Source organism: Chlorocebus sabaeus, chromosome 2 (assembly GCF_047675955.1).
Source record: "Chlorocebus sabaeus isolate Y175 chromosome 2, mChlSab1.0.hap1, whole genome shotgun sequence".
NCBI classification, from domain to species: Eukaryota; Metazoa; Chordata; class Mammalia; order Primates; family Cercopithecidae; genus Chlorocebus; species Chlorocebus sabaeus.
Window position 1 is genome coordinate 70,997,561 of NC_132905.1, and position 26,996 is coordinate 71,024,556.

General features: G+C 42.6%; 1 protein-coding gene across 7 annotated transcripts in view; it reads left to right on the forward strand.

Annotated features, from left to right (window-relative positions):
• The window catches only part of TIAM1 (TIAM Rac1 associated GEF 1), a 348,490-nt gene that overhangs the window by 278,880 nt on the left and 42,614 nt on the right, over positions 1 to 26,996 (forward strand). For 6 of the 7 annotated variants that reach the window (XM_037990630.2, XM_073009856.1, XM_073009851.1 and 3 more), the window contains 3 exons: positions 1,319 to 1,405; positions 5,995 to 6,219; positions 22,517 to 22,620. In XM_037990630.2, the coding sequence (XP_037846558.1) occupies positions 1,319 to 1,405; positions 5,995 to 6,219; positions 22,517 to 22,620 (416 nt within the window). Of the gene's footprint in view, positions 1 to 1,318; positions 1,406 to 5,994; positions 6,220 to 22,516; positions 22,621 to 25,465; positions 26,799 to 26,996 lie in introns of those variants that run through there. The other variant, XM_037990639.2, reaches the window with a different exon arrangement.

The window sequence follows — 26,996 nt, forward strand, 5'->3', positions numbered from 1 at the left end:
ACTTAAATGATTCTTGTGTAAAAATATTTTGATTTCAGCAGGGCTTCTTGACTCTTAATCTGAAAGTTAGAAGTTGCTGAAAGGAGAGAATTTAAAATAAGAGAATGAAATGACTTTGGAGAGTCTTCAGGGGTGGCCCTGTGCCGTTCCCTATCTGAGGGGGTTATGGGACTTGAGAGGGCGATGGCAATTAGCACTTTTGCTGATGTGAGGTAATCCATTTCCTGGTCCTATAAACTAAACAAAAAGCCATATGTTCATCATGACATGGCCTCAAAAGGCTCAATGACTCCCTGGGACCCAGTCTTGATTCTGTTTTGCTGTTTGCCTGTTTGTTTTTTTGTTTTTTTTTCAACCACTGCTTTCCCCTCAGCATTAAGACAGCTATCTATATTATGGGATGATTTTTCTTCCAGAGCTGAAATTATTGCAGATATATACAATGACGTGTGTTCCCATTGTCCTTTGTAGAAATATCTGCAAAGGTATTTCTTTCCTTTAGCAAAATAGGTATTCATTGTGGACCCTGACGTAATTGATTAGGGAAGAATTTTACATGAGGCGGTCTGGAAACAGGAGTGACCAGGACCGGTAACCATAGAGTTTTGAGTACCTAAAATCCTCAAGCCACATAGAATACCTGGGCCTCACTCTGCTTTGCTCTCTGAAGGATGAAACAGAGCCCAAGGTTAATTAGCAAATTGGCTTTGAGCTCTGGAAGTCCAGAGAAGTATAAGATAATCTTCTGATCCAATACTGCTAGAGTGTGAAATCAGGTACAGTTTCTGTAATGTGTTATTCACATCACAGATTCGTAATGTGAGTTGCATCTTGCTCCTATTTGCACAATTGCATTAAATGAAACCAGTGTCCATATAGTCATACACGTGGATGAACACACACCCTCCAACAGTACAGTTGTAACATATTCTAGGACATAGATTGGATGAAAAATGTCTGGGGACTCTGAGGTAAGCTAATCTTTCTGTTTTCTGCTTTGGAGGAGAGTATGGAAAAAAAAAAAAAAATGATGGAGTTTACCAGGAAGCAGGATTAAACAAAATAATTTGCTTTCCTTTGAGTTGATTGGTAGGTAATATGAAGATAGGCATACCTAGTAATCTCTGTTTTTACAAGTAGTGACTTCCAGAGTGATCTAAAAATATACCTTTTCTGCTTTGTAAAACAAGAAGAAACAATCACTCCAAACTATAATGACAAACATGAAACATACCTAGTTCACAGCAGGCACTTCCTGTTGTTTGCTAAACATTCAGAAGGTGTGAGCCCTGCCATTCTGCCTTTCTGTGTTTCACAGGGTTTTTACTTTCTTCTGTGGAAGAAGATGGTATTCGAAGGCTGTACGTGAATAGTGTGAAGGAAACTGGTTTAGCTTCCAAGAAAGGTAAGTCAATGAAGGGCTGGTCTGTCCATCTTAAATGCCCTTTGGGGCTTCTCTAGTTTTTGAATGAGAAAGATTTGCCCAAAGGATTCATTTGTGAAAAGTATTTGAACATTTTCTCATTGAAAACCCTTCCAGGGAATGTGCATTTTATTCCATTAACTTAAGTGTACCAGAAAGGTCATATTCTTGAACTTTTTTTTTTTAAATTTTTAGAGACAAGGTCTTGCTCTGTCACCCAGGCTGGAGTCCAGTAGCGCAATCATAGGTCACTGCAGCCTTGAAATCCTGGGCTCAAGCCGTCCTCTCATCTCAGCCTCCCGAGTCGCTAAGAGAGTACAGGTGCATGCCACCACACCTGACTGATTTATTTACTTGCTTATTTTTCAGAGTCAGGGGTCTTGCTGTGTTGCCCAGGCTGTTCTTGAGCTTCTGGCCTCAAGCAATCCTTGTGTCTCAGCCTCTCAAATCACACATTTTTGGATTTTAAATCTGATTGAGCCCATTTCCATGGGGCTGGTGGGAAATCCCATTCTAATCATGTGGTCGTCCTTCTCCATCTTCTAGGATGGTGTGGGGTTCCTGGGGGGGTTCTTCCTGGAGCAGAGCATGGGGGAAGAACCCTCTGTACTTTGGTCCACCCTGATCAAAGCTGGCATTGGCCATTACCTGAGCCTGCAGAGCTCTTTCAAACCAGATGTTCTGTTGCTTCCATTCATAGAAGAATCTGCAGAAGTTGAGAACCTAGGGATTTGAGATCCAGCCTCCCTCCCCTTCCTTAGACAGCACTTCCCTGCTACATCCTGCCTGTTTCATTTCAGCCCTTCAATGGCCCATAATGCATTTGGGCTACTTGGCGAACCCCAGCTCTCCATCCTGGAAAGTCTTTTTTTTTTTTTTTTTTTTTTTTTTTTTTGTTGAGACGAGGTCTCTCTTTGTCGCCCAGGCTGGAGTGCAGTGGCCAGATCTCACCTCACTACAAGCTCCGCCTCCCGGGTTTACGCCATTCTCCTGCCTCAGCCTCCCAAGTAGCTGGGACTACAGGCGCCTGCCACCTCGCCCGGCTAGTTTTTTGTATTTTTTTAGTAGAGACGGGGTTTCACCGTGTTAGCCAGGATGGTCTCGATCTCCTGACCTCGTGATCCGCCCGTCTCGGCCTCCCAAAGTGCTGGGATTACAGGCTTGAGCCACCGCGCCCGGCCCCATCCTGGAAAGTCTTTGCAACCTAGATTATTTGCTTGCAGTGCTAATATCTTAGAGCTACTGTAATAAACTACTACACACTGGGTGGCTTAAAATAACAGAAATTTATCCTCTCACAGTTTAGGAGGCCAGAAGTCTGAAATTAAGGTATTGGCAAGATTGATTCCTCTGGAGCCCCTGAGGGAAGAATGGCTTCATGCCTCCTTCTGGTTTCTGGTGTGAAAGCAGCGTTTGGCATTCTGTGGCTTATGGCTGTATCACTTCAATCTCTGCCTGAAGTCACATGGCTTCTGCCCTGTCTCTGTGTCATTAACATGGCCTTTTTATAATAACACCAGTCATTGGATTTAGGACCTACTCTAAATCATTAGGAGTTGATTGTAACTTTCATGTATATTATTTAATTATAATGATTATAATTATTATATAATTATATAATTATAATGATACTATAATTATATAATTATAATGATTAATTATTATATAATATTATCTTGATAGATATGATATATATAAAAAATATGATATATATTAACTTATATAAATATATAATATAATCATTAATATAATTATACTATAGTACATATGATTATATAACAATTGTATATAAGTATAATTGTTTTATAATTATGTTGAGTTATTATATAATTACAATGATTCTATTATTATAATTTCATCTGTAATATATATCTATCCCTATTTCCAAAGAAGGTTGCATTTTGACATTCTAGGTGGACATGAATGTGGGGGGACACTCTGTTGGACCCACTATACTCACTGTAAATAAATGGGACAGGTAGGTAGGGCTGGAAATCCACCTTTGTTTCTTCTTGCTATGGGATTTGTAGTTTCATCCAAGCAGTGGCAAAATAATACATGCTGAATCTCAGAGATCAACACATCCAGGTCAACCGTGCTTAGATGTACTTACCTTGCATCTGTTTTGTTAACTACTGCTGAATGGAGCAGAAAAGGGAAATGGAGCGTTGGTCTTCGCCACTGCTTTTTTTGTCCTAGTTCAGCTGAGTTCTGGGTAGTTCATGGCTAGCTTTGCAAAGCCACCTGTGCAGGTTATATTGACCTGTCCTGTCAACACTGGAGAAGTGCAACCGCAGACTTGGCTCTGCATGGAAAAGCAAAGGCGTGATGAGTGGGAAGTAAAGTCAGAATAATGTATCTGCTGCTGACTGTCATGGAGGAGCATTTTTCTTCTTTTTTCCTTCCATACTTTCTAGGCCATAGGCAGCCTGGGGCCAGAGTTTGACACAGTCACTGAGCTGTATCTCAGCAAAGAGCAGAGATGACAGGATTTCTTCCCCTTCAAGCCCAAAGACTGATTTTTATCTCTTTCAGCACAACGAGTGTGCCGGTTTGCGTGGCACGGGGGTGGGGAATCTGCCGCCCTGGTTTCAGTCACATCCTGTTTTAGTTCTTTGAATCCGAGAACCCTGGTGTTAAATGAAGATGAACGGTCATCTGTACCAACCCCCTTGCTGTGTTCTCAACAGATGCAGGAGTGATGTCCATTCTGTCCTTCTGGTCCACAAACACGATCCCAACATCCAGCGTGTCTAGAAAGATATTAGGGGTATTTTACATTAAATTTAGCTGTGAATTGGCCGGGCACGGTGGCTCACACCTGTAATCCCAGCACTTTGGGAGCCCGAGGCAGGTAGATCGCCTGAGGTGAGGAGTTCCAGACCAGCCTGGCTAACATGGTGAAACCCTGTCTCTACTAAAAGTACAAAAATTAGCTGGGCTTGGTGGTGCGTACCCATAATCCTAGCTACACGGGAGGCTGAGGCAGGAGAATCACTCAAACTGGGGAGGTGGAGGTTACAGTGAGCTGAGATCGTTACAGTGAGCTGAGATTGAACTCCAGCCTGGGCAACAAGAGCAAAACTCTGGCTCAAAAACAAAACAGAACAAAAATTAGCCAGGCATGGTGGCACATGCCTGCAGCCCCACCTACTCAGAAGGATGAGACACGAGAACCCGGGAGACAGAGGTTGCAGTGAGCCAAGATCGTGCCACTGCACTCCAGCCTGGGCAACAGAGCAAGACTTTGTTTCAGAAAAATAAATAAATAAGCAAACATTTAAAAAAACTGTGGATCACCTGAGGTCAGCAGACCAGCCTGGCCAATATGGTGAAACTCTGTCCCTATTGAAAATACAAAAAATAGCTGGGTGTGGTGGTGAGTGCCTGTAATCCCAGCTACTCTGGACGCTGAGGCAGGAGAATCGCTTGAACCCGGGAGGCAGAGGTTGCAGTGAGCCAAGATCTTACCACTGCACTCCAGCCTGGGCAACAGAGTGAGACTCTGTCTCAAAAAACAAGCAAACAAACTGATTTCAGATATTTTCGAAACCTGAATAAGGATGTCCAGGGCGTGTGACTCTGTGAAGCTGGAAAGTGACTTCTTTGTGGGTCATTTTCTGCAGAATCTGAGTGGGATGCCCGAGGACCTGGGAGGCTTCTCGTTCCTGCAATTTATCATTTGTCTTTGCCTGCCCTTCACTCACTCCGTTTTTCAAGTTGGTTTTTCCATATTGGTATATAAAATTAGAAATTGGGCTCCTTCTCTCTTCCTAGCTGAAAGGATTATTTTATTTTCTTTCATGTTCTTCTCAACCTCTCCCTTTCTCAGGCTGCTGGAATGTTCTTCCAGTGCCGGTTTGAACTGCACCTTGGTGTCTCAACTTCCTGTTCTTCTAGGTTGGGCTTGCTCATGGTCATTCCCTTGGGTCACAAACTTTGGCAGTTCCCCTAGCTGATCCTTTGGGGATCTACTGAAAGAGATTCATCCCAAGGTTCTGATGTAGTTTGAAAACAAAACAAAAAAGGGCAAAAATGATTGCATTGGGTTCTTGAAACTGTCATCTTAGAGACATCCTTACTTCTGTCCTCATAGCCAGAGTGAATACCCTGCATTTTGGTTCCATGGAAATAATCAATAGATATTAGCTGGCTGTGACTTGAGTGTGCACTGAGGCATGAACATGCACAAAACACAGTGATGGCAGTCATCAGAGAGCACTGTCATTCCACCCTCACCCCGCCCCAAAAGTGTAGGAAGATAGCCTGAATTAATTAACATTTGTGAGAAGTTGGCAGATGCTTGGAACACTTAGATTAACGAAGGAGTAAGTTTGTTTGCTTGATGTATGAGGGACCGGCTAGGCATGTTGTCACCTGCAAATCTAGAACCTTCAGAATCTGAGGCCCACGTCCTCTCCTGAGGATCACTTCTGAGCACCGCAGCCTGTGTGCAGCAGCACCTGGGGCTGTGAGACCCACAGCAGGTGTGCCTTGTATGGCAGAGCTCCTAAGCTGTCGTGTTCTGATTATGTGTGTGAAATTAAAAATTTTCCATCTTGCGTTGGCAGGCCTGAAAGCAGGAGATGAGATTCTTGAGATCAATAATCGTGCTGCTGACGCCCTGAACTCTTCTATGCTCAAAGATTTCCTCTCACAGCCCTCGCTGGGCCTCCTGGTGAGGACCTACCCCGAGCTGGAGGAAGGAGTGGAGCTGCTGGAAAGCCCTCCCCACCGAGTGGACGGCCCTGCGGACCTCGGCGAGAGCCCCCTCGCCTTTCTCACCAGCAACCCAGGTATGACTGTGCGGGGTGGTGCTGGGGGTGAGTCTGAACTCCGTTCTGCCACGACCTGGGGGTTTATCACGCGGCTTGTGTGTTTCAGTGAGTGCCTCTGTCTGGCAGGTGGTATAAAATGTGTGCACAAGATGTGCTGATGACTGGCCCAGCATTTCCTGTTGAAATTTCAAAGGCAGAGGGATCTTTCTTTTCTCATAGAACTGTTTTGCTACAAATCCACCTGTCACCCATGGGCAGCTTTATAGTGCTTCTGCTGTTTCTCATTTTGGAGAAAGGTGAATGTTTAGAGGCCTTTGGCTGTGGATAGAGATACGGAGGCACAGAAGTGTTGGGAATTGGGCCACGTGTGGTGGCTCGCACCTGTAATCCCAGCACTTGGGAGGCGGAAGTGGGAGGATAACTTGTGGTCAGGAGTTTGAGACCAGCCTGGGCAACATAATGAGACTCTATCTGTATGGGAAAAAAAAAAAAAAAATGAGCTGGACACAGTGGAGAGCACCTGTAGTTCCAGCTCCTTGGGAGGCTGAGTCAGGAGGATTGCTTAAGCCCAGGAGTTTGAGGCTACAGGAAGCTGTGATTGCACCACTGCATTCCAGCCTGGGAGACAGAGGCCTGTCTGTTAAAGAAAAAAAAAAGAACAAGTGCTGGGAATCACATAAGATGCTGAGACTAAGTCCTACCTTCTCTGTCGTCATCTTCCAAACCACCCAGCCCTGCTTTCCTACTGTCTGAGAGGACATGAGTTGAGATGCTGAGAGGCCCAGAGTGGAAATGTGTGCGGAGCTCTTGTTTGCTCTGTCTTTTGGACTTCTTCACCCTGAAGGCTGAACCTGAGCCCATCAGTGACCCCCCTGCCCTTCCTTCCTCACCCCCTCCTTCTGGCAACCTGTGCTCATTCTACTAGAAGCAGTGTGAGTGCCACCTGCCTTTCGAAGTCTTCCTGTGACCCCACAGAGTTAGCTCTGTCCTCTGGGCCCCCACGACCCCTGCACGTTTGACTTCCATGTGGGCTCTCATTAGATCATGCGATTCTTACTTGCTTGTGTCTCTCTTTTTGCCTAAATGTGTTTCCTGAGACTGGATTTCTATTCCTCATTTTCGTCTTCCTGGCTCTTTACGTGTGGTTCACTACGTGGGTGGCCCCGTCTTGTTCAGCAAGGGAGTGAGTGGATGATGGAACAGATGAGCAGCATAGATTGCTATCGTTTATTTCTCCATGACTGGGTTCTAGGGTTTGGGTTGATTTAGCAAGTTGGGGTTTTGTCATTATTTTCTCTTTTCAAAGCTTGGGATTAAAAAAAAGAGGGTTCCGTTCAAAATCTGAAATGGAAGCCTCTTGGGTCCTTGGATGTTCTTGCCCTGCTATTGTTTTTCAAATCGTTTTCTGAAGCTTGGCTTGCTGAGGAAGCAGGAGCCCTCATTCTTTTGTTCATTGACTCCTTGGAATATTTTGACAAGTTGAAGCTTCAGAAAATTGATTGCCCTCAGTTACAGTTGACTTCCTTGACTCATTGTGTTATTGTGGTCCCCACATTTCAATCACGTTTTGGAAAAGTGACTCCAGTGAGTTGTGTACCCTTAATAAAGGAGAATGAAGACCATAAAGGCTGTTGTTTCATGTGACCACAAGATGGCAGGCTCGACCCCATCAAACGGTTCACAGATACAGTTGTTTCTGGAATATGACTTTGAATGAGACATGTTATGTTAGATTAGATTATTTAAAGGATTTTATAAGCTTGCACCTACGTGGTATAAGCAACAGTGTGTACTCAACTTTCTTTGGATATTTTTCTTCTGTCTGAGCCCTTCTTCTGCGTTACAGATATGGAAAAAAAAAAGAAAAAAAACCAGGTTGGTAAACTACAACCCATAGGCTAAAAGCAGCCCACCACCTGTTTTTGTAAATAAAGTTTTATTGGAACACAGTCATGCCATTTATTTACACCTTGTCTCTGACTGCTTTCCCTCTGCAATGGCAGAGTTGAGTAGTTGTGACAAGGACTTAGAGTCTGCAGAGCCAAAACTATTTACTCTATGGCCCTTTACACATAAAACTTGCTGTCCCCTAATGTAAAGTATGACTGAGATTGCTCACAATTTGTTTTTTAAAGGATAGCCACTGTTAATGTGTTGGTCTATTTCTTCTTTTTTTTAAAAAAATCTGTGTATGCATATGTACATGTACATGTGTTTGCTTAAAAATCTATTAAAATACATTTAATAGAGTTTAAAATGCATTGAACAAATCTTTACATGCATTTAAAAGATTTTTAAAATGCATTTTATATATATCTATTTCAGAAATATCTGTGTATTTCTGTGTATACAGTTGCTGTCTGGTCTTTTGTGTGGTGGAATTTTAAACAACTAGACTTTACACCTGACTACGTTACCTCCTTCAGACCACTCACCTTTGGAGGCTGTGCACTAAATCCATGGACCCTGCCGTTATTTTGAAACACATTAAAACTACAATTTTGGGATCATCTTTGGAAGGTTTATTATTATGCTTTTTTCAATTAAATGGCCATAACTCGGAACTATTTTTTAAGTATTTATTTACTATGTGCCAGGCATGGAGCTGAAAGTATGATAATAAGTATGACTCAGTTTTGTGCTCCAATTTATGTTTTAGTGTAGTTTTTTTGTTTTTTCATTGCTTTATCTTTGTTTTTTTTTTTTTGTAACGGAGTTTCACTCTTGTTCCCATGGCTGGAGTGCAATGGCACCATCTTGGCTCACTGCAACCTCCGCCTCCTGGGTTCAAGCGATTCTCCTGCCTCAGCCTCTTGAGTAGCTGGGATTACAGGCACCTGCCACCTCGCCTGGCTAATTTTTGTATTTTTAGTAGAGATGGGGTTTCACCATGTTGGTTAGGCTGGTCTCAAACTCCTGACCTCAGGTGATCTGCCTGCCTCGGCCTCCCAAAGTGCTGGGATTACAGGCATGAGCCACCGCACCTGGCCACATTGCTTTATCTCTTGAAATTTTGCAATTTTACAATCATCAAAAATCCTTCAGGCTAGGCATTAGGATTAGGGTTAGGGTAATCCCAGCCCTTTGGGAGGCCAGGGCAGGTGGATCACCTGAGGTTGGGAGTTCGAGACCAGCCTGACCAACATGGAGAAACTCCGTCTCTACTAAAAATACAAAATTAGCTGGGCGTGGTGGCACGCCTGTAATCTCAGCTACTAGGGAGGCTGAGGCAGTAGAATTGCTTGAACCCAGGAGGCAGAGGTTGCAGTGAGCCGAGATTGTGCCATTGCACTCTAGCCTGGGCAACAAGAGCGAAACTCTGTCAAAAAAATAAAAAAATTCCTTCAGAACAGAGTCTGCTTTGTCAAGTTAGGTAATCAGACTGACTGAAGAATAAAGCATGAAAGTAAAGCCACTGTATTGTTTGTTTTTTTTATTTTATTTATTATTTATTTTTGGTAAGATTTCTAAACTGGCTTCAAAATTAGTAAATTTCAGAAGAATTTCTGAATACTCTGGTCAAGTAGCAGCCCAATTGGACCTGCTGGCGGGGAGAAGGCGCTTCAGTTCCCCACCTGGGTCTCTGCCTATCTACCTTCTAATTGCTTCTGCTTCCTAGTCCCCACTTAACAATGGAAGATAAAAGTGGAGGCAAGTAAACAGGATAAAATAACTGAAAGATTGCTCCGTGATGGGGCAGAGACAAGCAGTATCAACAGACAGCTGCAGTTAAAATAGAAAACAACCAAGAAAATTGTGTACAATGGGCAGGCTGGACTACAGCCTTAGTCTAAATTTAGAAGTAACTAAAAATAGGAAACATCCTGAGTGGCAGGTTTGAGGTTTGATGGGAGTAAGTTAAGGTGGATGATTGGTGTCCTTGACAGAGAGCCTTGCTGAGTCTCAGGGACCCTGGGTTCCACGTGAGTGCTGGCTGCTGCCTGGCTGCTGGAGGCTGGTCCTGCAGAGCTCCACGGTCTCACAAACTCAAGTGTGCAGACTTGGCCAGGTCCTCCCCTAAGAACCCTGAGTAAGTATGGGATTAGCTTTCAAAGTTGTATTGTTTCTGAAATGCTTTCTCATAGAGAGGTTTGTTTCTTCTATGTGGAAGCATCACAGCCTAGTGGCTAAGAGTAGGGCCTGGGACCAAGTTCTTTGGAACTTAGTCCATTTCTTTGGAACTCAGTCATTGGCCGGGGGGACAGAGTCTTACTCTGTCACCCAGCCTGGAGTGCAGTGGCAGGATCTCGGCTCACTGCAACCTCTGCCTTCTGGGTTCAACTGATTCTCCTGCCTCAGCCTCCCAAATAGCCAGGATTATAGGCACCCACCACCACGCCCAGGTAAATTTTGTATTTTTAGTAGAGACCGGGTTTCACCATGTTGGCCAGGCTGGTCTCGAACTCCTGGCCTCAGGTGATCCGCCCGCCTCGCCCTCGGAAAGTACTGGGATTGTAGGCATGAGCCACCGTACCCGGCCAGAACTCAGTCCATTTCTGTGTTCATCAGCTTCATGACCGTAACCTGGTCATGCTTAATCCCTCTGTGCCTCAGTGTCCTCACCTATAAAATGGGGATAACGCCACCCTGTCATCTCACTGGGCTATTGTAAGGACTAAATGACGCATAAAAGTAAAGCGTTTAGAATATTACCCACTAAGCGCTCAATAAATGTTCTGTATATGAAGCCATTCCCTTATGGGGCACAGGAGGATTCCCTGGCCTATGACCAGAGATTGCTCTTTTTCAGTCTTCTCCCTGCCTTCTATGCCGCCTCAGTCTGCAACAGGTGAATTACCTGATAACTAAGTTTATGAATGACACCTTTTTATGTTTTCCTTTCTCAAGTAGAAAGAAATGAAATCTGAGGTTCCTGGGTCCTTTTTCAGAGCTCATGGAGTCATCTAGTCTGGGATGGGGTCTGCGTCTGCATTTGTTCTAGTGTCCAGCCCTGCTTGGGAGCCACTGCCTTAGGTCACCAGCTCTTTCTGGTTATTGCTCCCCGCCCTTTTTCTTGTCTTGGTGGAATCATAAGATAATTGGAATTTTACAGTGACATGCAAACCTTCTCTAGTTTCTTGATCACATTTTGTGATCTGCTTCGTTGAGATTTTTTTGTAATGAAAATTTGTTAGGCGGTCCTGTAGTACATTCTCCATTCTCCCGTTCCTTGGTTTACGAGGGAAGCCTGCTGCATGGGTTGCCACGTTGGCTTAGAAAGCCAGGATCTGCATAAGGAGAGTCTATCCTGAGTGTTCTCTGTAAGACTCAGTTTCCTATCTTTGGCTGTTTGCCATCCCCGAGTTCTGGCTGCAATCTTACTGGAGCTACTTTCATCTGTTTGGGTTTTTTTCAAAGCATTTGTTTTCGTACGTATTGGTAGGAAAAAAAGGGAAGGATGTCTAGGACAAAAAGATAGTTCCTTCAGTGGCTGCTTTTATAAAAAGATCTTAGCAGTGAACGGGAAGCTAGAATAGGAAGTTGCAGAACTGTATTTGTGTGAGGTTTCAAAAAAGTCTCTCTTATGTTCTTGTGTGATTTATTTTGAATACTGATCTTATCTAGCAATATTAAGAATCTGGGCTAGGTAATGCTTTGCTGTGGGGAGCTGTCCTGTGTGTTGATGTTAGGCAGTACCCCCGCAAGCCACTACAAGACAATAGTATGCCACCTCCCCAAGTTGTGCCCATCAAACATATCTTCAGACGTTGCCAAAAGGCCACTGGGCAGCAAAATCTCCCCCAGTTGAGAACTACCAGCCTAATTTATTAAAAGGTATAGCTCTATCACCCTGTTAGGAAAATGTTGCAGGGAACATCAGTATAGGAAAGTAAAGCAAATCTAGACGTAAAATAGTTTTTAAAAAAGTTTTATAGGCCAGGTGCAGTGGCTGACACCTGTAATCCCAGCACTTTGGGAGGCTGAGGCAGGTGGATCACCTAAGGTCAGGAGTTCTAGACCAGCCTGACCAATATGGTGGAACCCCGTCTCTACTAAAAATACAAACATTAGCTGGGCGTGGTGGCACACGCCTGTAACCCAGCTACTTGGGAGGCTGAGCCAGGAGACTCACTTGAACCTGGAAGGTGGAGGTTGCTGTGAGCCGAGATTGCACCACTGCACTCTAGCCTGGGCGATGGAGGGAGACTCCGTCTCAAGGGAAAAAAAAAAAAAAGTTTTATAAAGCATTTGAGAGAATTCCAACACAAATACCCTTTTATGGCCTTGTTTTTCCTTCTTACATCAAAGAGAAAGCAAAGAAAAAATAAATGCAATTATATAAAAGTAATTATGCAAAACCCCAGCTTTTATGCAAATTATAAGAATCATAGTTCAAGTGACACCATTAGTGTCTTTCCAAAGTTTCAAACGCTTGTTTTTCTCTCTCTTTGGGTTCACGTTCACTTTATTTTTATGGTACATGCAGCTCTGCAGTGATTGTCCCTAGAATTCCACTTGACCAGTTGGGGCGAAGCAGGTGCCTTTGGTTTACCTCAATGAGTAGCCCACAGGATTACATTAAAAGTGCCAGAGGCCAGTGTTGGTTGTGGCTCACATCTGTAATCCCACCACTTTGGGAGGCTGAGGCGGGAGGATTACCTGAGCTCAGGAGTTTGAGACCAGTTTGGGCAACATAGTGAGACTTTGTCTCTACTAAAAATTTAAAAATTAGCCAGGCATGGTGGTGTGTACCTGTAGTCCCAGCTACTCAGGCAGCTGAGGCAGGAAGATCACTTGAGCACAAAAGGTTGAGGCTGCAGAGATCCTTGATCACACCACTGCACTCCAGCCTGTGAGACAAGGCAAGACGCTATCTCTAAAAAAGAAAGTAACAGGCTGGGCACGGTGGCTCACGCCTGTAATCCCAGCACTTTGGGAGGCTGAGGGTGAATCACCTGAGGTCAGGAGTTCAAGACCAGCCTGGCCAACACAGCGAAACCCTCTCTCTACTAAAAGTACAAAAAATTAGCCAGGAGTAGTGGCAGGTGCCTGTAATCCCAGCTACTCAGGAGGCTGAGGTAGGAGAATCTCTTGAACCCGGGAGGCGGAAGTTGCAGTGAGCTGGGATCGCACCATTGCACTCTAGCCTGGGAGACAACAGCGAAACTCTGTCTCAAAAAAAAAATTTAAAAAAAAGGTAACAACTTTAAAAATAATAAAAGTTCCAGCGTTCTAACTGCTGTTTGTTGTTCAAAAAATGGTTATTCCTGCTACTGTGTTGGAGAAAGCCCAGTGCGTGTGGCTAACAGCAGGCCCATGGCATGTTAAAGGCAATTAGGGCCGGCGCTGGAGTTGGAGAGTCAGACCGTTTGATAAACCTCAGGCGTGTCTGTCTGATGCCAAGTGGAAGCCTGTGCTCTGCAGTCCAGACCAGTGTCCCTCCTGCAGGAAGTAGATTAAACAGCGTTTGTTGAACAGGAAAGGCCTCTGTGATAGCCGTGAAAGTCCAAGGCACCTTGCTTCAGAGCGAGGAATTGCCAAGTGCTGAGCATGGACAGCCGCTTGGTCTGCGTGGGCGGGACGTGCCTCTGTGCAGTACCCGGGAAGTGTGAGGTTCTATTTTGGTCTGATGTTCCATGGAGATGGCCTGGAGCTCGATTCTGAAAACCAAAGACAGTCAGGCAGCAGGGAGGGGCAGCAAAGGAAGAGGAACTGCACAGATTTCTCTTCCCACAAACAAATATGGTCCAGGGCTTCAGGTTCTCTGAAGTCTCACAGATACCCGGGCAGCACATGGTCCTCTGTTTGTTTGTCGATAACATTTGGAGCCATGCGCGCCTGGTAAACTGTCGGCCTGCTGTGCTTCTTGTCACACAGCACATGGCCTGCTTGGGGTAGGCCACGGGGTAACTTCCAGTGAGATTTGACTGATGACACCATCAAATCCTGCGTGTGAGAAAAACATGTTTCGGAGACTGAGATGCTCTATTTTGATATTTTTAAAGATTATTAATGTACTTTATACTTGACTTTCACAACAAGCTAACAGGATTAGTAAGTTTTTACGGATTTTTGAATTTCTCTCTATAGGAAACAAAGACAGATTTTGTGACATTTGATTAAAAAGAAGTTATTATTTGTCTACCAAGTTCAAGTTGTAACGTTCCTTTCTCTCTCTCTCTCTCTTTCTTTCTTTCTTTCTTTCTTTCTTTCTTTCTCTCTCTCTCTCTCTCTCTCTCTCTCTCTCTTTATTTTGGTTTGTTTTTTAGCTTTGTTGGACGGGTGAGCATTTATGCTGATCTTATTATGGGTGCTCATATGGAATTCTTAAAATCTTGTAACAGTAAAATGACTGAAACGCAAAATAAAATTATATCCTAACGGTTGAGTTCCAGCTAAATAGCTTTATAGACAGTGTCTAAGCTTTCTTTTGCCCCCACCCCCGGTCGTTCTTTTTCCATCAGGGATTTAAACTCAGGCATTTAAAAGACTTAAGTGTAGTGTTGTAATTGTTTCTCTTTGTCAGTGTTTGAATTGGAGGATCTGCTTAAAACACAGTGTTAAGGCATCTCACGAGGCCAGAATATTTTTTCTTCCTCCTTTAAGCTTAAGTCTCACATGGACTTGAACGAAGCCAAAGTAGATGTGTCTAATCTGGGTAAATGAAAGGTAAATCTCAACGTAAACTTACACTAATATGTTTGTACTTTCCCAAGTCTCCTCATTGTCTGTCCTGCTAATGGTGTGTGGGAGGTACTGATTGCAAACATTTTCACAGTGACAAAAATATTATTAATGGAAGTAACTTAAAAGGCAAAGCATTGATTTTACCTGTTCACAACAATGAATTTTATTTACAGCATTACCGCAGTTTTTTTTTTTTCTTTCAAGCAGAATTGGGGTTTCACTCTGTTACCCAGGCTGGAATGCAGTGTCACAATCATGGTTCACTGCAGCCTTGAACTCCTGGACTCAAGCGATCCTACTGCTCTAGCCTTTCAGGAGTTTGGGATTACAGTTGGGAGCCACTGCGCCCGGCTCTATGGAGGCTTTTGACTTGGCCTATGGACCCTGTCTGAGAGGGTCCATAGTCCTGCTCTGGGCTTCTTCATTCCCTGAGGCTTTGTCTCTCTAGATTGAGCCCTCTTCCCTCTCCCCTGCGCCCCTGCTGCATGCCTGGCCATGTGCTTGGTACCGAAATATGGACGGGCATTCTGCTTGCTCTGCTGCTTCTTTGGCCACCGCCAAGCCTTATCTTCAGCCTTCCCTCTCTGACTGGTAGCAGAGCTGTTGTGCATTGTTTCCTGGTAAGTAGGTGGGGACAGGAATGTCCAGAACAAAGAAGATAATTCCTTCAATTTCTATCATTAGGGGAAAGCCTCTTGCCTACTACTGTTGTGAGTAGTACAGAGGAAGCTAGAATAGGAAGTGGCTAAATTCTGTTTGTATGGGATTTAAAAAAAAAAACAACTTGACAATGGTGTTGCCTGCATTTCTTAAGCTGGGAGTGTTTAGAGAAGGCCCTAAAGTATGGGAGTCAGAACAATGGCCTTTCCCACTTGAATTCCCTCTTCCTGCCATGCTGGTGTCTCTCCTCAGCTTCCTTGAGGTGTACCACTGTCAACTCCTGTGTTTCTGGCTTTCTTGTATCATGAAATTCCCCCTAATCACTTACTGGTTATCTCCTACCACACAACAAATTTGCTCACTGTTCTGTGGTTCAGCAGTTTGGGCTGGGCTCAGCTGGTTGGTTGTTCTGCTGATCTTCCCTGGAGTCACTCATGTGGCTCTGTGATCAGTGGCTTGACTGGGGCTGGAGGGTTTAAGATGGCCTAACTCACTCCCACGTATGGTGACTAGACAGCTGGGCCTCCTTTCCTTGGGGTCTCTCATTGGAGGCTAGCTTGAGATTTCTTTGTATGGTGGGCTCAGAGTTACCAGCAGGGCAAGATCAGAGACTGCAAAGTCACTTGAGGCCTTGGCTCACAATTAACATATTATCTCCTAAGTTGCATTCTGTTGGTCAAAGCAAATCACAACACCAGCCCAAATTCATGGAATGGCAAAACAGACACAAAAGTCTGTGCTTAAAGAGATGAAATAAATAATCACTGTCATCTTTGCAAATGATCTGCTGCAAACTGCATTGCCTATTTTAATTCATTTTATTCAGTTAAGGGTAGAAAACATGACATACGGGGGTAAAAAAAATATATGCTTTAGAATCAGATACACCTCCAGTTATTGATTTGTAGGAGTTCTTTTATATTTTAGATGTTAATATTTTGCTAGTTATATGTATTGAAGATAACTTTTTCAGTCTGTAACATGTCTTCTTGTATTTATGGTGCCTTTTTACAAACAAAAGTGTTTAATTTCAGCAAAATCTGAATTTTCAATCTTACATGGTTTGTACTCTTTATATCTTGTTTAAGAAATCTCTCTCTCTCCTGAAGTAATAAACACTGTCTTCTATATTTTCTTCTAAAAGATTTACAGTTTGGGCTATTCACATACTGATTTATATCTCTGGTACTGATTTTTGTCAATGGTGTGAGTTGGGATCCAATGTTATGTTTCTTCATATGGCTACTGTCCTAGCATCATTTATCAAATATTCTATTCCTTTCTCACTGGTCTGCAATGGCACAACTGCTGTATTTCATATTTCCATATACAGATGGCCCCCACTATTTTTTTTTGAGATGGCATTTCACTCTGCTGCCCAGGCTGGAGTGCAGTGGCACAGTCTCAGTTCACTGTAACCTCCGTCTCCTGGGTTCAAGTGATTCTCCTGCCTCAGCCTCCTGAGTGGCTGGGATTATAGGTGTGTGCCACTACACCTGGCTAATTTTTGTATTTTTATTAGAGATGGGGTTTCACCATGTTGGTCAGGCTGGTCTCGAACTCCTGACCTCACGATCCGCCTGCCTCGGCCTCCCAAAGTGCTGGGATTACAGGTGTGAACCACCACGCCTGGCCAGATGGTCTCCAATGTATGATGATTTGACTTAATGATTTTTTGACTTTGTGATGGGTTTATTGGGGCATAACCCCATCATAAGTTGAGGAACATCTGCATGGGATAAAGGCACTGTTTCTGAGCTCTCTGTTCTGTTAGCCTATTCTGCACTGCTTTAGATTACTGTAATTTTATAATATGTTTTGAGATCTGGTAGGTAAAATCCCCTAATCTTGTTTTTCTTTTTTAAAATTGTCTTTAGTGTTATTGGCCTTTTTTTCTTTCATAAAATATTTAATTCCAAGAAAAATGTTGCCGTTGTGGTCTGCATCCATACAGATTCTTTGGTATTGCTTAAAACTTATACTGTGGTCTGATATGTGGCCAATTTGCATAAATTGCTAATTTTTATGGAAAATGTATATTCACCAATTTCTTGGGTGTAGGTTTGAAACGCATTCATGGATCAAGCTGTATAATTACTGATGTTTACGTCTTCAGTATCCTGACTAATTGATTGTATCTGACATTTTTGAAACTTTCTTTATGTTTGCCTAATACAGTTTTCCAACCTTTTAATCTTCTGTGTCTTTTATGTTTAAGTCTATCACTTCCATACAGCATGCAGCTGGGGCTTTGTTTTGCACTGTTTTTTTCTATAATCTAAACATGAAATTTAAGTATTATGTTAGGCTGTCTTACATTTATTTAGAATATCTACATATTTTTATTTGTTTCTATTATCTTGTTTTGCTCAGTTTGTCTCGCTTGTTTTTCTTTTCCTTTCCTGTCCTCTTCCAGGTTGCATTGATAAATTCTGCTTTCTCCTTTCAACCTGTATAATCTATTTCTGTTCTTTTAGTGGTTGATCTTAAAATTTTAACATGATTATTAACAGAAACCAAAGTTAGTGTTTCTAGTTCCCTCTTGCATAAAATTATGAAATGGCTTTAAATATAATCATTTCCACCATTGTTTTAGTTGCAGTTTGTATTTTTTTTTGCCCCCAAGTACCTTTTTTGGGGAGTTGAGGGGGAGTTGTCGTATATACTAAGACTTATCTGTGTGTGTATCAGCTGTTTATCATTTTCACTTGTGTACCAGATCTTTCTTTCCTCACCTGAAAGTACATCCTTTAGAGAACTTTTTCAGTGAGATTCTGTTCTTGGTAAACTTTCTCATTCTTTGTTTCTCAAAAGTCTTTATTAAAGTCTCTTTCTTGGGTAATATTTTAGCTGAAAATGCAATTCCATTTTGATAGTTTTAACATTTGAAGATTTCTTTAGGAGCTCTAGTAAGGTAATGTCTTTGGATAGATGTTCTAGTCTTTTCTCATTTCATCAATTTACATCTCATCTATTGAGTATTTCCTTTCATTGGTTATAGTTTCTATTTCTAAAATTTCTATTAATTTACTTGGTGTTTTTTGAAATTATCTCTTTCTTCTTCTGTTCTATTATTATTATTTTTGAGATGGAGTCTCACTCTGTCTCCCAGGCTGGAGTGCAGTGGTGCAGTCTTGACTCACTGCAACCTCTGCCTTCCAGGTTCAAGCGATTCTCCTGCCTCAGCCTCCCAAGTAGCTGGGATTACAGGCACGTGCCACCACCCCCGGCTAATTTTTGTATTTTTAGTAGAGACGACATTTTCACCATGTTGGCCAGACTGGTCTTGAACTCCTGACCTCAGATGATCCGCCTGCCTCGGCCTCCCAAAAGTGCTGGGATTACAGGCATGAGCCACCATGTCCGGCCCCCTTTCTTCTTCTTTTGAAAAAGTATTTTAAGCATATTTATTTGATATTCTACATCTGATCATTGCAGTATCATTCCTTGGGGGTCTGATTTTGTCCGTTACTGTGTCTGTTGCTTCTTGCTCATAGTGATGCGTTGCCTCTTGTGTTTTATAATATGGGATTATGGGTCCTTGTTTGACCAAGCTCTATCTCTGGGTATTATGTGATATCATCATTAAGGGTGAAATCTTCCAGAGTAGATTTGTTTTTGCTCCTACCAGATGCCTTGGAATGCAAACACATGAAGTCAGTCCTATGACTAGAATCTCAGGGAACAGGCCAAGCCCTGTGGCTCATGCCTGTAATCCCAGCACTTTGGGAGGCTGAGGCGGGCAGATCACCTGAGGTCAGGAGTTCAAGACCAGCCTGGCAAATATGGCAAAACCCCATTTCTACTAAATATACAAAAATTAGCCAACATGGTGATGGGCATCTGTAATCCCAGCTACTCAGGAGGCTGAGGCAGGAGAATCACTTGAACCCAGAGGGCGGAGGTTGCAGTGAACTGAGATCACACCACTGCACTCCAGCCTGGGTGACGGAGTGAGAATCCGTCTCCCAAAAAAAAAAAAAAAAAAAAAAAAAATCTCAGGGAAGAAACCTGCTGTGTTCCCTTTCCACTCTCCTACCCCAAAGTATAGGCAGAATTTCTTTTTCCATCTCTTTTTCTTTTACCAGTGAGCACTTTTTTCTTGTAGTCTATGTCTTTTTAGACTGAGGGGTGTCGCCCCTCGGGAACCATATGAACGTGGGAAATTCACTTCTAACTCCCGAAGTTATATTGACCCAAGCCCTGTTTTCTGTATCATGTATCATGGGCTTACAGTTAAAACCAAAGGCTCCAGGGCAGTGGTCTCAAACTGGGTGGTGCTGCTGTTGAGAAATGTGTGGGTGCATTTTTGATTGTCACAGTGGCAGTCAAGTCCTAATCGTTTGGTACTCAGAAGCCAAGGAGCCTAGTGCCAGGTGTCCCTACCAAGTGCACAATTCTATCCCAAAAGAGTTGTCACCCTGCTAACACTAACAGGTTCTCACACCCTTTGGGAAACACTGCTTTAGGGCTTGGGGATTGATGGATATGCTTAGGCTGCCATAGCATGGACACTACCCTCCTTCCTTTATCAACTTTATCTTCTTCATTTGGGCTTTGGAGAGTTTTTTTTAACAAAGCTCAGCTTTGTTTAAAAAAGACATTTGTTTTACTTTATTTAGCATTTCTAAGTGTTTTGTAGAAGTAGATTTATTTGTTTGCTCTTCAGGAAACCTGGCTCTCACAGTATTATTAAAAATGAAAATCCAACCAGGCACTGTAGCTCATGCCTGTAATCCCAGCACTTTGGGAGGCCGAGGTGGGCGGATTCAGGAGTTCAAGACCAGCCTTACCAACATGGTGAAACCCTGTCCCTACTAAAAATACAAAAGTTAGCTGGACATGGTGGTGGGCACCTGTAATCCCAGCTACTCGGGAGGCTGAGGCAGGAGAATCACTTGAACCCAGGACGCAGAAGTTGAAGTGAGCTGAGATTGTACCACTGCACTCCAGCCTGAGTGACAAGAGTGAAACTCCGTCTCAAAACCAAAACCAAAAACAAAAACAAAGGAAAATCCTTTTATTTCCTTTCCCACTATTTACTGAGCACCAGCTATCCTAGGCATTGTGAGCAATGGGATGTGCAGGGTTACAGCATTTCTCTGCACAGTCTATGGGTTGTTCAACTCCAGGAGGTTGTGATTCTGCAGACCACAGTGTGAAGGGGGCCCCTATCCGTCGTGCCTCCTGGCTGCTCTGGACGTCGCACTGAGGATGCTGTCGTTCCTGTGATCAGAGCACTGAGTGCTGTTGCCATTGTGTTCCCAGACGAGCTGGTCAGCTGTTCCAGATCAGGGATGAATACTTGTACCTAGGTCATTGCCCCTGTGCAAAATATTCAAGCACTTTTGCTTTGGCAATGACAGTTGACATAGATGATATCTGCCAAGTTAACTGAGCTTCCTTCTTTGACCACTACCACCTTAAGAGCAAGTAATGAGTGATCGAATAATGAAAAGAAACACAAGAAAATCCAAGAGCCAGAGCCAAAAGGTGGGGAAACAGACAGAAACCTCTAAGCCATTCGGGGTACACTCACTTAGTTGGTGCTTCATTCCAGAGAAGAAAGGGACAGTAGGAGGCAGCATGGGTGCCAGGTTTGCTCAGAGGCCCACTTCCTCCCTAACTTTCCTGGCCAGCGTGGACCTGAATAGAAAGTGTTGCCAAGCAGCTTATGGCTGTAATGGTGTCATTGGAGCAAGGCAGCCACTTTGCAGACTGAATCTTTCATCTAAAGCATCAGAGGCTCCTTCTGCTCCCATTTTTTCTCTTTCCTTCTCTCTTGTCTGGTTATATTGATAGTGCTCTAGTCCGTGGTCCAGTGCCTCATATTGTAGGACAGTGGTACTCAAACTACTGTCTTCTCAGCTGCAACTAGAGAAAGTTTTTGATGTTCTAGAGGCTTTCTATTCCAAGTGTGGCCCATGGACCTGCAGTTTTGATTAGCATCATTCGGAACTGGTAAGACATGCAGTATCTTAGGCCCAACCCCATGCCTACTGAATGGGAATCTGCATTTAACATGTTCCCCTGGGGATCCAGATGCTCCGTCAGTTTGAGAAGCACCCCAGGGGAAAGTGATCCTCACATTCTCTTCTCAATGTGGAGAACCACTGTAGAGAACCACTGTGGTAGGCACTCAGTAAATAGCAAAGGAAGAAAGTTGCTTGCACTTTTGCACAGAATATCATGGGAAGAGCAGGTATTATAAGATGTTTATAGTTTGCCAGACTTGGCAAAAACAGATGTTGCAGGATTTTTCGGGTAATGGATATGGGACAGTCATTTTTTGGTTGTACTGTTCTCAGTATGGCTTATTTATTTTAGTAATTAATGAATTAATTAATCAATTTGCTACTTGTAAAATCAACAAAATCAGTTAATTTTTTAGTATATTATATATGTGTTCTTTTATTATAAACTATTATTGTCTTAGCTTAGGCTGCTATAACAAAATACCATAAATTGAGTGGCTTAAGCAACAGTCATTTATTGCTTATGGTTTTAGAACCTGGGATCCCCCATCATCTGGGTACTAACCAATTCAGTTGCCTGATGAGGGCTCTTTTCCTGGCTTACAGACAGCTGCCTTCTTACTTTGTCATCACATGGTGGAGAGAGAACGAACTCTGGTTTCTCTCTCTTCTTACAAGGACACTAATCTCATCCATGGGGACCTCACCCTTATGACCTCATCTAAACTTAATTATTTCCCAGACATCCCCCTTCTAACTACTATTACAATGGGGGGTAGGTCTTCCACATAAAAATTTATATGGGGGGAGACAAAGACATTCAATCCACAATTATTATTTATTATGAAAAATATAAAGTAATAATACTAGTTCTAACAGTAACAACTATCATTTGAATTTGATTGAGCCAAGGTGATGGAGCTTGTACTTGGAGGGTCTTACAGTATGTGTACACGTCATGAGCGGGATCCCTTGTCCCCCTCACACAGGGTTGGCTTTTAAGCAATTACTATCCATGTTGACCCACATTTTCTTCCGATTTCATCTGACAGGGCACAGCCTCTGCAGCGAGCAGGGCAGCAGTGCTGAGACCGCTCCAGAGGAGACCGAGGGGCCAGACTTGGAATCCTCAGATGAGACTGATCATAGCAGCAAGGTGAGAGATTTTCATTTTCACATCCCATGCCTTGAACCACTGAAGAATCACAGCTGACAACGTCACCTATGCAGCTGTAGGTGGTTACCAGGCCTCTCCATGGAAGAAGTGTTTTTACTTCTGAGATGTTGCTGAATAGCAGGATATGAAATCCAAATTACAGCCTTGGTAACAAACCTGTATGTGAGAATATAGGGCAGAAATTACTCGTAATGAAATAAAATCCCTTTTCTTTAATTTCTGCCGCTGCTGGAGCTCCCAGTTAATGCCATAATTTTTTGCCATTTCCTTATTACATCTTCATTTGTGTAGGATGAAACAGCATCCAAACTACGTGAGATTCAGTCAGCTCTGCTTTCTTGCTACTTAGGGTTTCTGTAATGAACTCCTTTTGAATCACCTGCATTGAGCTCTTGTTAAAAGTGAGCAACTTTTATGTTAAAGGGAAAGAAACCGTATTTTAAAATTAATCCAAATACGCTTTCCCTTAGTTGAACATAGTAAGAAAGTTCTTCTTCTGACTCTTTGGTGCAAGACACTGAAATCGTTGCCCATAATTTATCATGCGTCTATTCCACTTCATAAAGTGTTCCATGGGTCAGCAGCCTCTTTTCACCACAGTCTTCAAAACACAACCCAACTTAAAATCTCTGTGTTACCTGAATCCAAAAGACATGCCCCCGCCCCCACAAAAAGCAATTGCTTGTGATTATGGTTCTATACTTATCTTTTTCTATAATGTTGTTGAGATATTTATATTCCTCTGCGATCTCAATTTTTTGCTTGACACTTACTAGTCACTTAACCTAAGCAAATCATGTAACTTTATACCTTTGTTTTCTTATCTGCAAAATTAGGGTGATTCTTGCCTTTGCTTGGAGATTGGATTTTTGGGTGGGTCAAATAATATAACTCTGAGAAAGCACATTGATAACTGAAAAATGCTTTTCAAACATAAACTATTCTTTTGAAAACCTACATTTGTACATTTCCTGTTTTGATTCCCTCTGTATGTGTATATTCTGTAGGACTTTCTTGTGTGCACACATTTGATTCTTCAGTGTCTTTTATCCGTATTTGTTTCTCTTTCCTGACTGCAGGATCTTCATTCTCAGTGTCTTTTTAAGTTGGGCACAATATAAAAGCAACATTATTTGAAAGCAACATTAATATTTATAGACTGAAAGGCATTATGTTGTTGGTTGTTAATTAAAAAGCAGATATTGGAAATGCAGGTGTTTCCTTTTAAGGCAAATTTTAAAAACCAACTGCTTAAAGTTACTTTTTATTTAGGTGATCCTTACATTTCTTTTACCCACTTACTTTTGTGGGGTTGGTCAGTTGTCCTCAGGAGAAACAGATATTTCTATACTGATGTAAGACAATTTGAAGGGTATCTATTAAGTTACTATATTATGGGAACTAAAAATATTAATTTTCAATTTCTAACTGGATTTAGTCAAACAGCAATTTTTCCTGTATCTAAAACATTTATTTCTGAACACTTAAAAAGTATTGGATCCAAAATGATTGGATCCTTTTTACTTTACCGTAATAGTCAGTGTTCTCATCTCCTTGTGGATTTTGAGAGAGATCGTTTCCGTGTTAAATATAGTGAGTCATGAGGTCATACACAGAGTCCTGTATAATGTGAGGGTCTGGCAGTGGAGAGGACGGAAGAGGCTCCAGGGCTTTGCTGACTGGTCCCATGTGTCACTCTAACTCCACAGATCTTTTTCCACAGAACAAGGCTCTTGAACTTATCTGGAACACAAAGGGTCAAATACAGAAATCGATGGTGCTGTTCGAAGATTTTCTTGTAGAAATTCTTAGTGGGCTTTCTAAAAAGGGACAGAATTTTCTCAAAATTATTGACAAGCTACTCGGGAGGCTGAGGCAGGAGAATTGCTTGAACCTGGGAGACAGAGGTTGCAGTGAGCCGAGATCGCGCCACTGCACTCCAGCCTGGGAGACAGAGGGGGACTCCATCTCCAAAAAAAAAAAAAAAAGATTAAGAAGTTTGGGTGGTGATTTGAATATTTTTGAAGACCATGCTGTAGACTGCATTCAAGCCATAAGCTGGTATTTCATTCTGCTAGGTTGGATGTGGGGAGCACTGTGTGTCCGAAATACTTCCTAGTTTTGCTTTGATTCAGACTTCATCTTCTTTGTTTGAAAGTTTGTTATGCAACCCAAATTAGTTAGCTAAATAACCTTTGGTCAATTAAATTTCTCACTTAAGATATTTGAACACAAAAAGCTTAAATGAGCAGTTCTTGGTGACTGGGTTCTACTGTGTGTTAGTAATAATAAATGAGAAGTAATACTTATTTAAGGGCTTGTATATGTTAAGTACTGTTCTATATAAATTCATCTTAGCCTTATAACACCCTTGAGAGAGATACTATTATTTGCCCTATTTTATAGATGAGGGCACTAGAACAGAGAGGTTAAGCGACTTGCTGAAGGTCACACAGCTCTGTAATGACAAAACCAGGATTCAAGCCCAGTTTGCTCCAGGTCTTGTGTTGTTAATGGCTATGTTAAAACTACTTTGTGTCCAGACTGTTAACATCTGGTGTTAAATACCAGGCTTCATAAAAAGAAGGCATTAATTTATTAGTGGTGCTGTAGGCCATTTATATATACAGCCATAAACCACTTAAATTTTTTCCTAATGCTTAATATTTCTGTGTGTCTCTTTTTATGATTTAAAGTTAGAGCAAGCAAACACCGTAAGTTTCTTGATTAAGGCTAAATATTTTTTGATGCATCTCCTATATAAGTGTGAAATTTTCTTGAGAATAAACTGAAAATTAATTTTGAAATCATTAGCTGTCTAAACTTGGAAGCATGATATAGCCTTGTCTGAATGCACCAGGCTGAGTGTAGAGATGTAAATATGTAAATAACTAAACAAACAGAAACAAATAATCACTTTTTATTCCAGCTGAATATGTTAGAGCTGTTGATTTTGTTTAATGTTCTTGGTTTCTTTCTAAATGGGCTGTTTGGCATAATATTGGTCAGGATAAAGAAAAAGCATGTTGGAGTTCTGTGCTTTTCACTTGTATTGGATAGCAGTTTTTGCTATGTGTGGCCTTTTAGAATTGAGCAAGTAAATAATTGTATGCTTGTTGTTGAGCGTGGTGGTGCTGGAATGTCACAGCCCCTAGGGAGGGGCGGGGGAACATCACACTGCAGGGACAGTCTAGCAGCCTTTCTGTTTCTGAGCCGCCTCCTTTCTCCTGTGATTGTGGGTGACAACCTCAGAAAGCCTCATCACCGCTGGCTACTTTTTTCTCTGCTTCTCATTGAAAACTCTCGTTTCTGGAAATGAATGCTAATTAGCTTCAGGGCAGCGCGGTCATGTGTCATGCATTCCAGGCCTCCTGGCAGCTGTGATTTTGTTTTCCATTTAGCAAATGTATGAGAATAATTTTCAGGACATTTCCATGAAGAAGGACTTTTTTTTCTTTCTCATCCATATTGTTTTTGTCTCAGAAATGTCTGCTTTTATAACAAAGCATGAGTGGAAAAATGCGAAACTATCAACGTTAAAAACACACATGCACGCACACACCAAACTTTTTTTTAGTTGCCTGCTCTTGACTCAGTGTGGAATGCCTTGAAAGTCGTCGGAGCCAGGCAGGTTTAGTATTCCTGTGCAGTGCAGGATGCTGGCCAATCAGCTGATCTCGGACTGCAGGGCAGAGACGCTTGCATCCCGGGAGGCATTCTGTGCTTTGTTTTCTTGCCAGTTGCAGCTCTCCCTTTTTGGAACTTTTGTTGTTTAGCCAGGTGAAATCAAAGCCTGAGTTCTGGTCCACAGTTTAGCCTTTTGACAGCTTCCCAGAGGGCAATGGTGGGAAACGAGTGCAGCTCTGGGGTTGCACCGTCGCTGTCCTTGCTGCGTTGAGACGTGGCCGTAGATTTTCATGGGAAAACCAGCATGGGACGTCCATATGAGAGGATGCTCTCTTCGGAGCTAGGAGGCGTTTGGTGCTCTGGGAATATTTTAAGAAACTTCTGTCTCCGTGCTGAACACGTCAGGTGGTAGAATTAATTACCATGAGAATACATTCCTGATGATGTCTGCACTGTGGAAAATAAAGCGCAAGCCCAGGATTGAAAACAATGACAAGTCCGGTGACTCTATATATCGAACCCTTCATCTGGTGAGCGCCTTTGCTGTTTGAATCCTATCTGGCTAGGTTTGATTATGTTATGACTTTCTAGCTCAGTTGTTTTTCAATCCAAATGACAGTGATTATACCTTTCCCATTTCCCCATATTCTGTCCTTTTACCCTCTGGATCCCCTTGTTCATAAAGTCTGTATTGTAGCTTTTGGTGGGGAGGTTTGGAGTTGGTATGG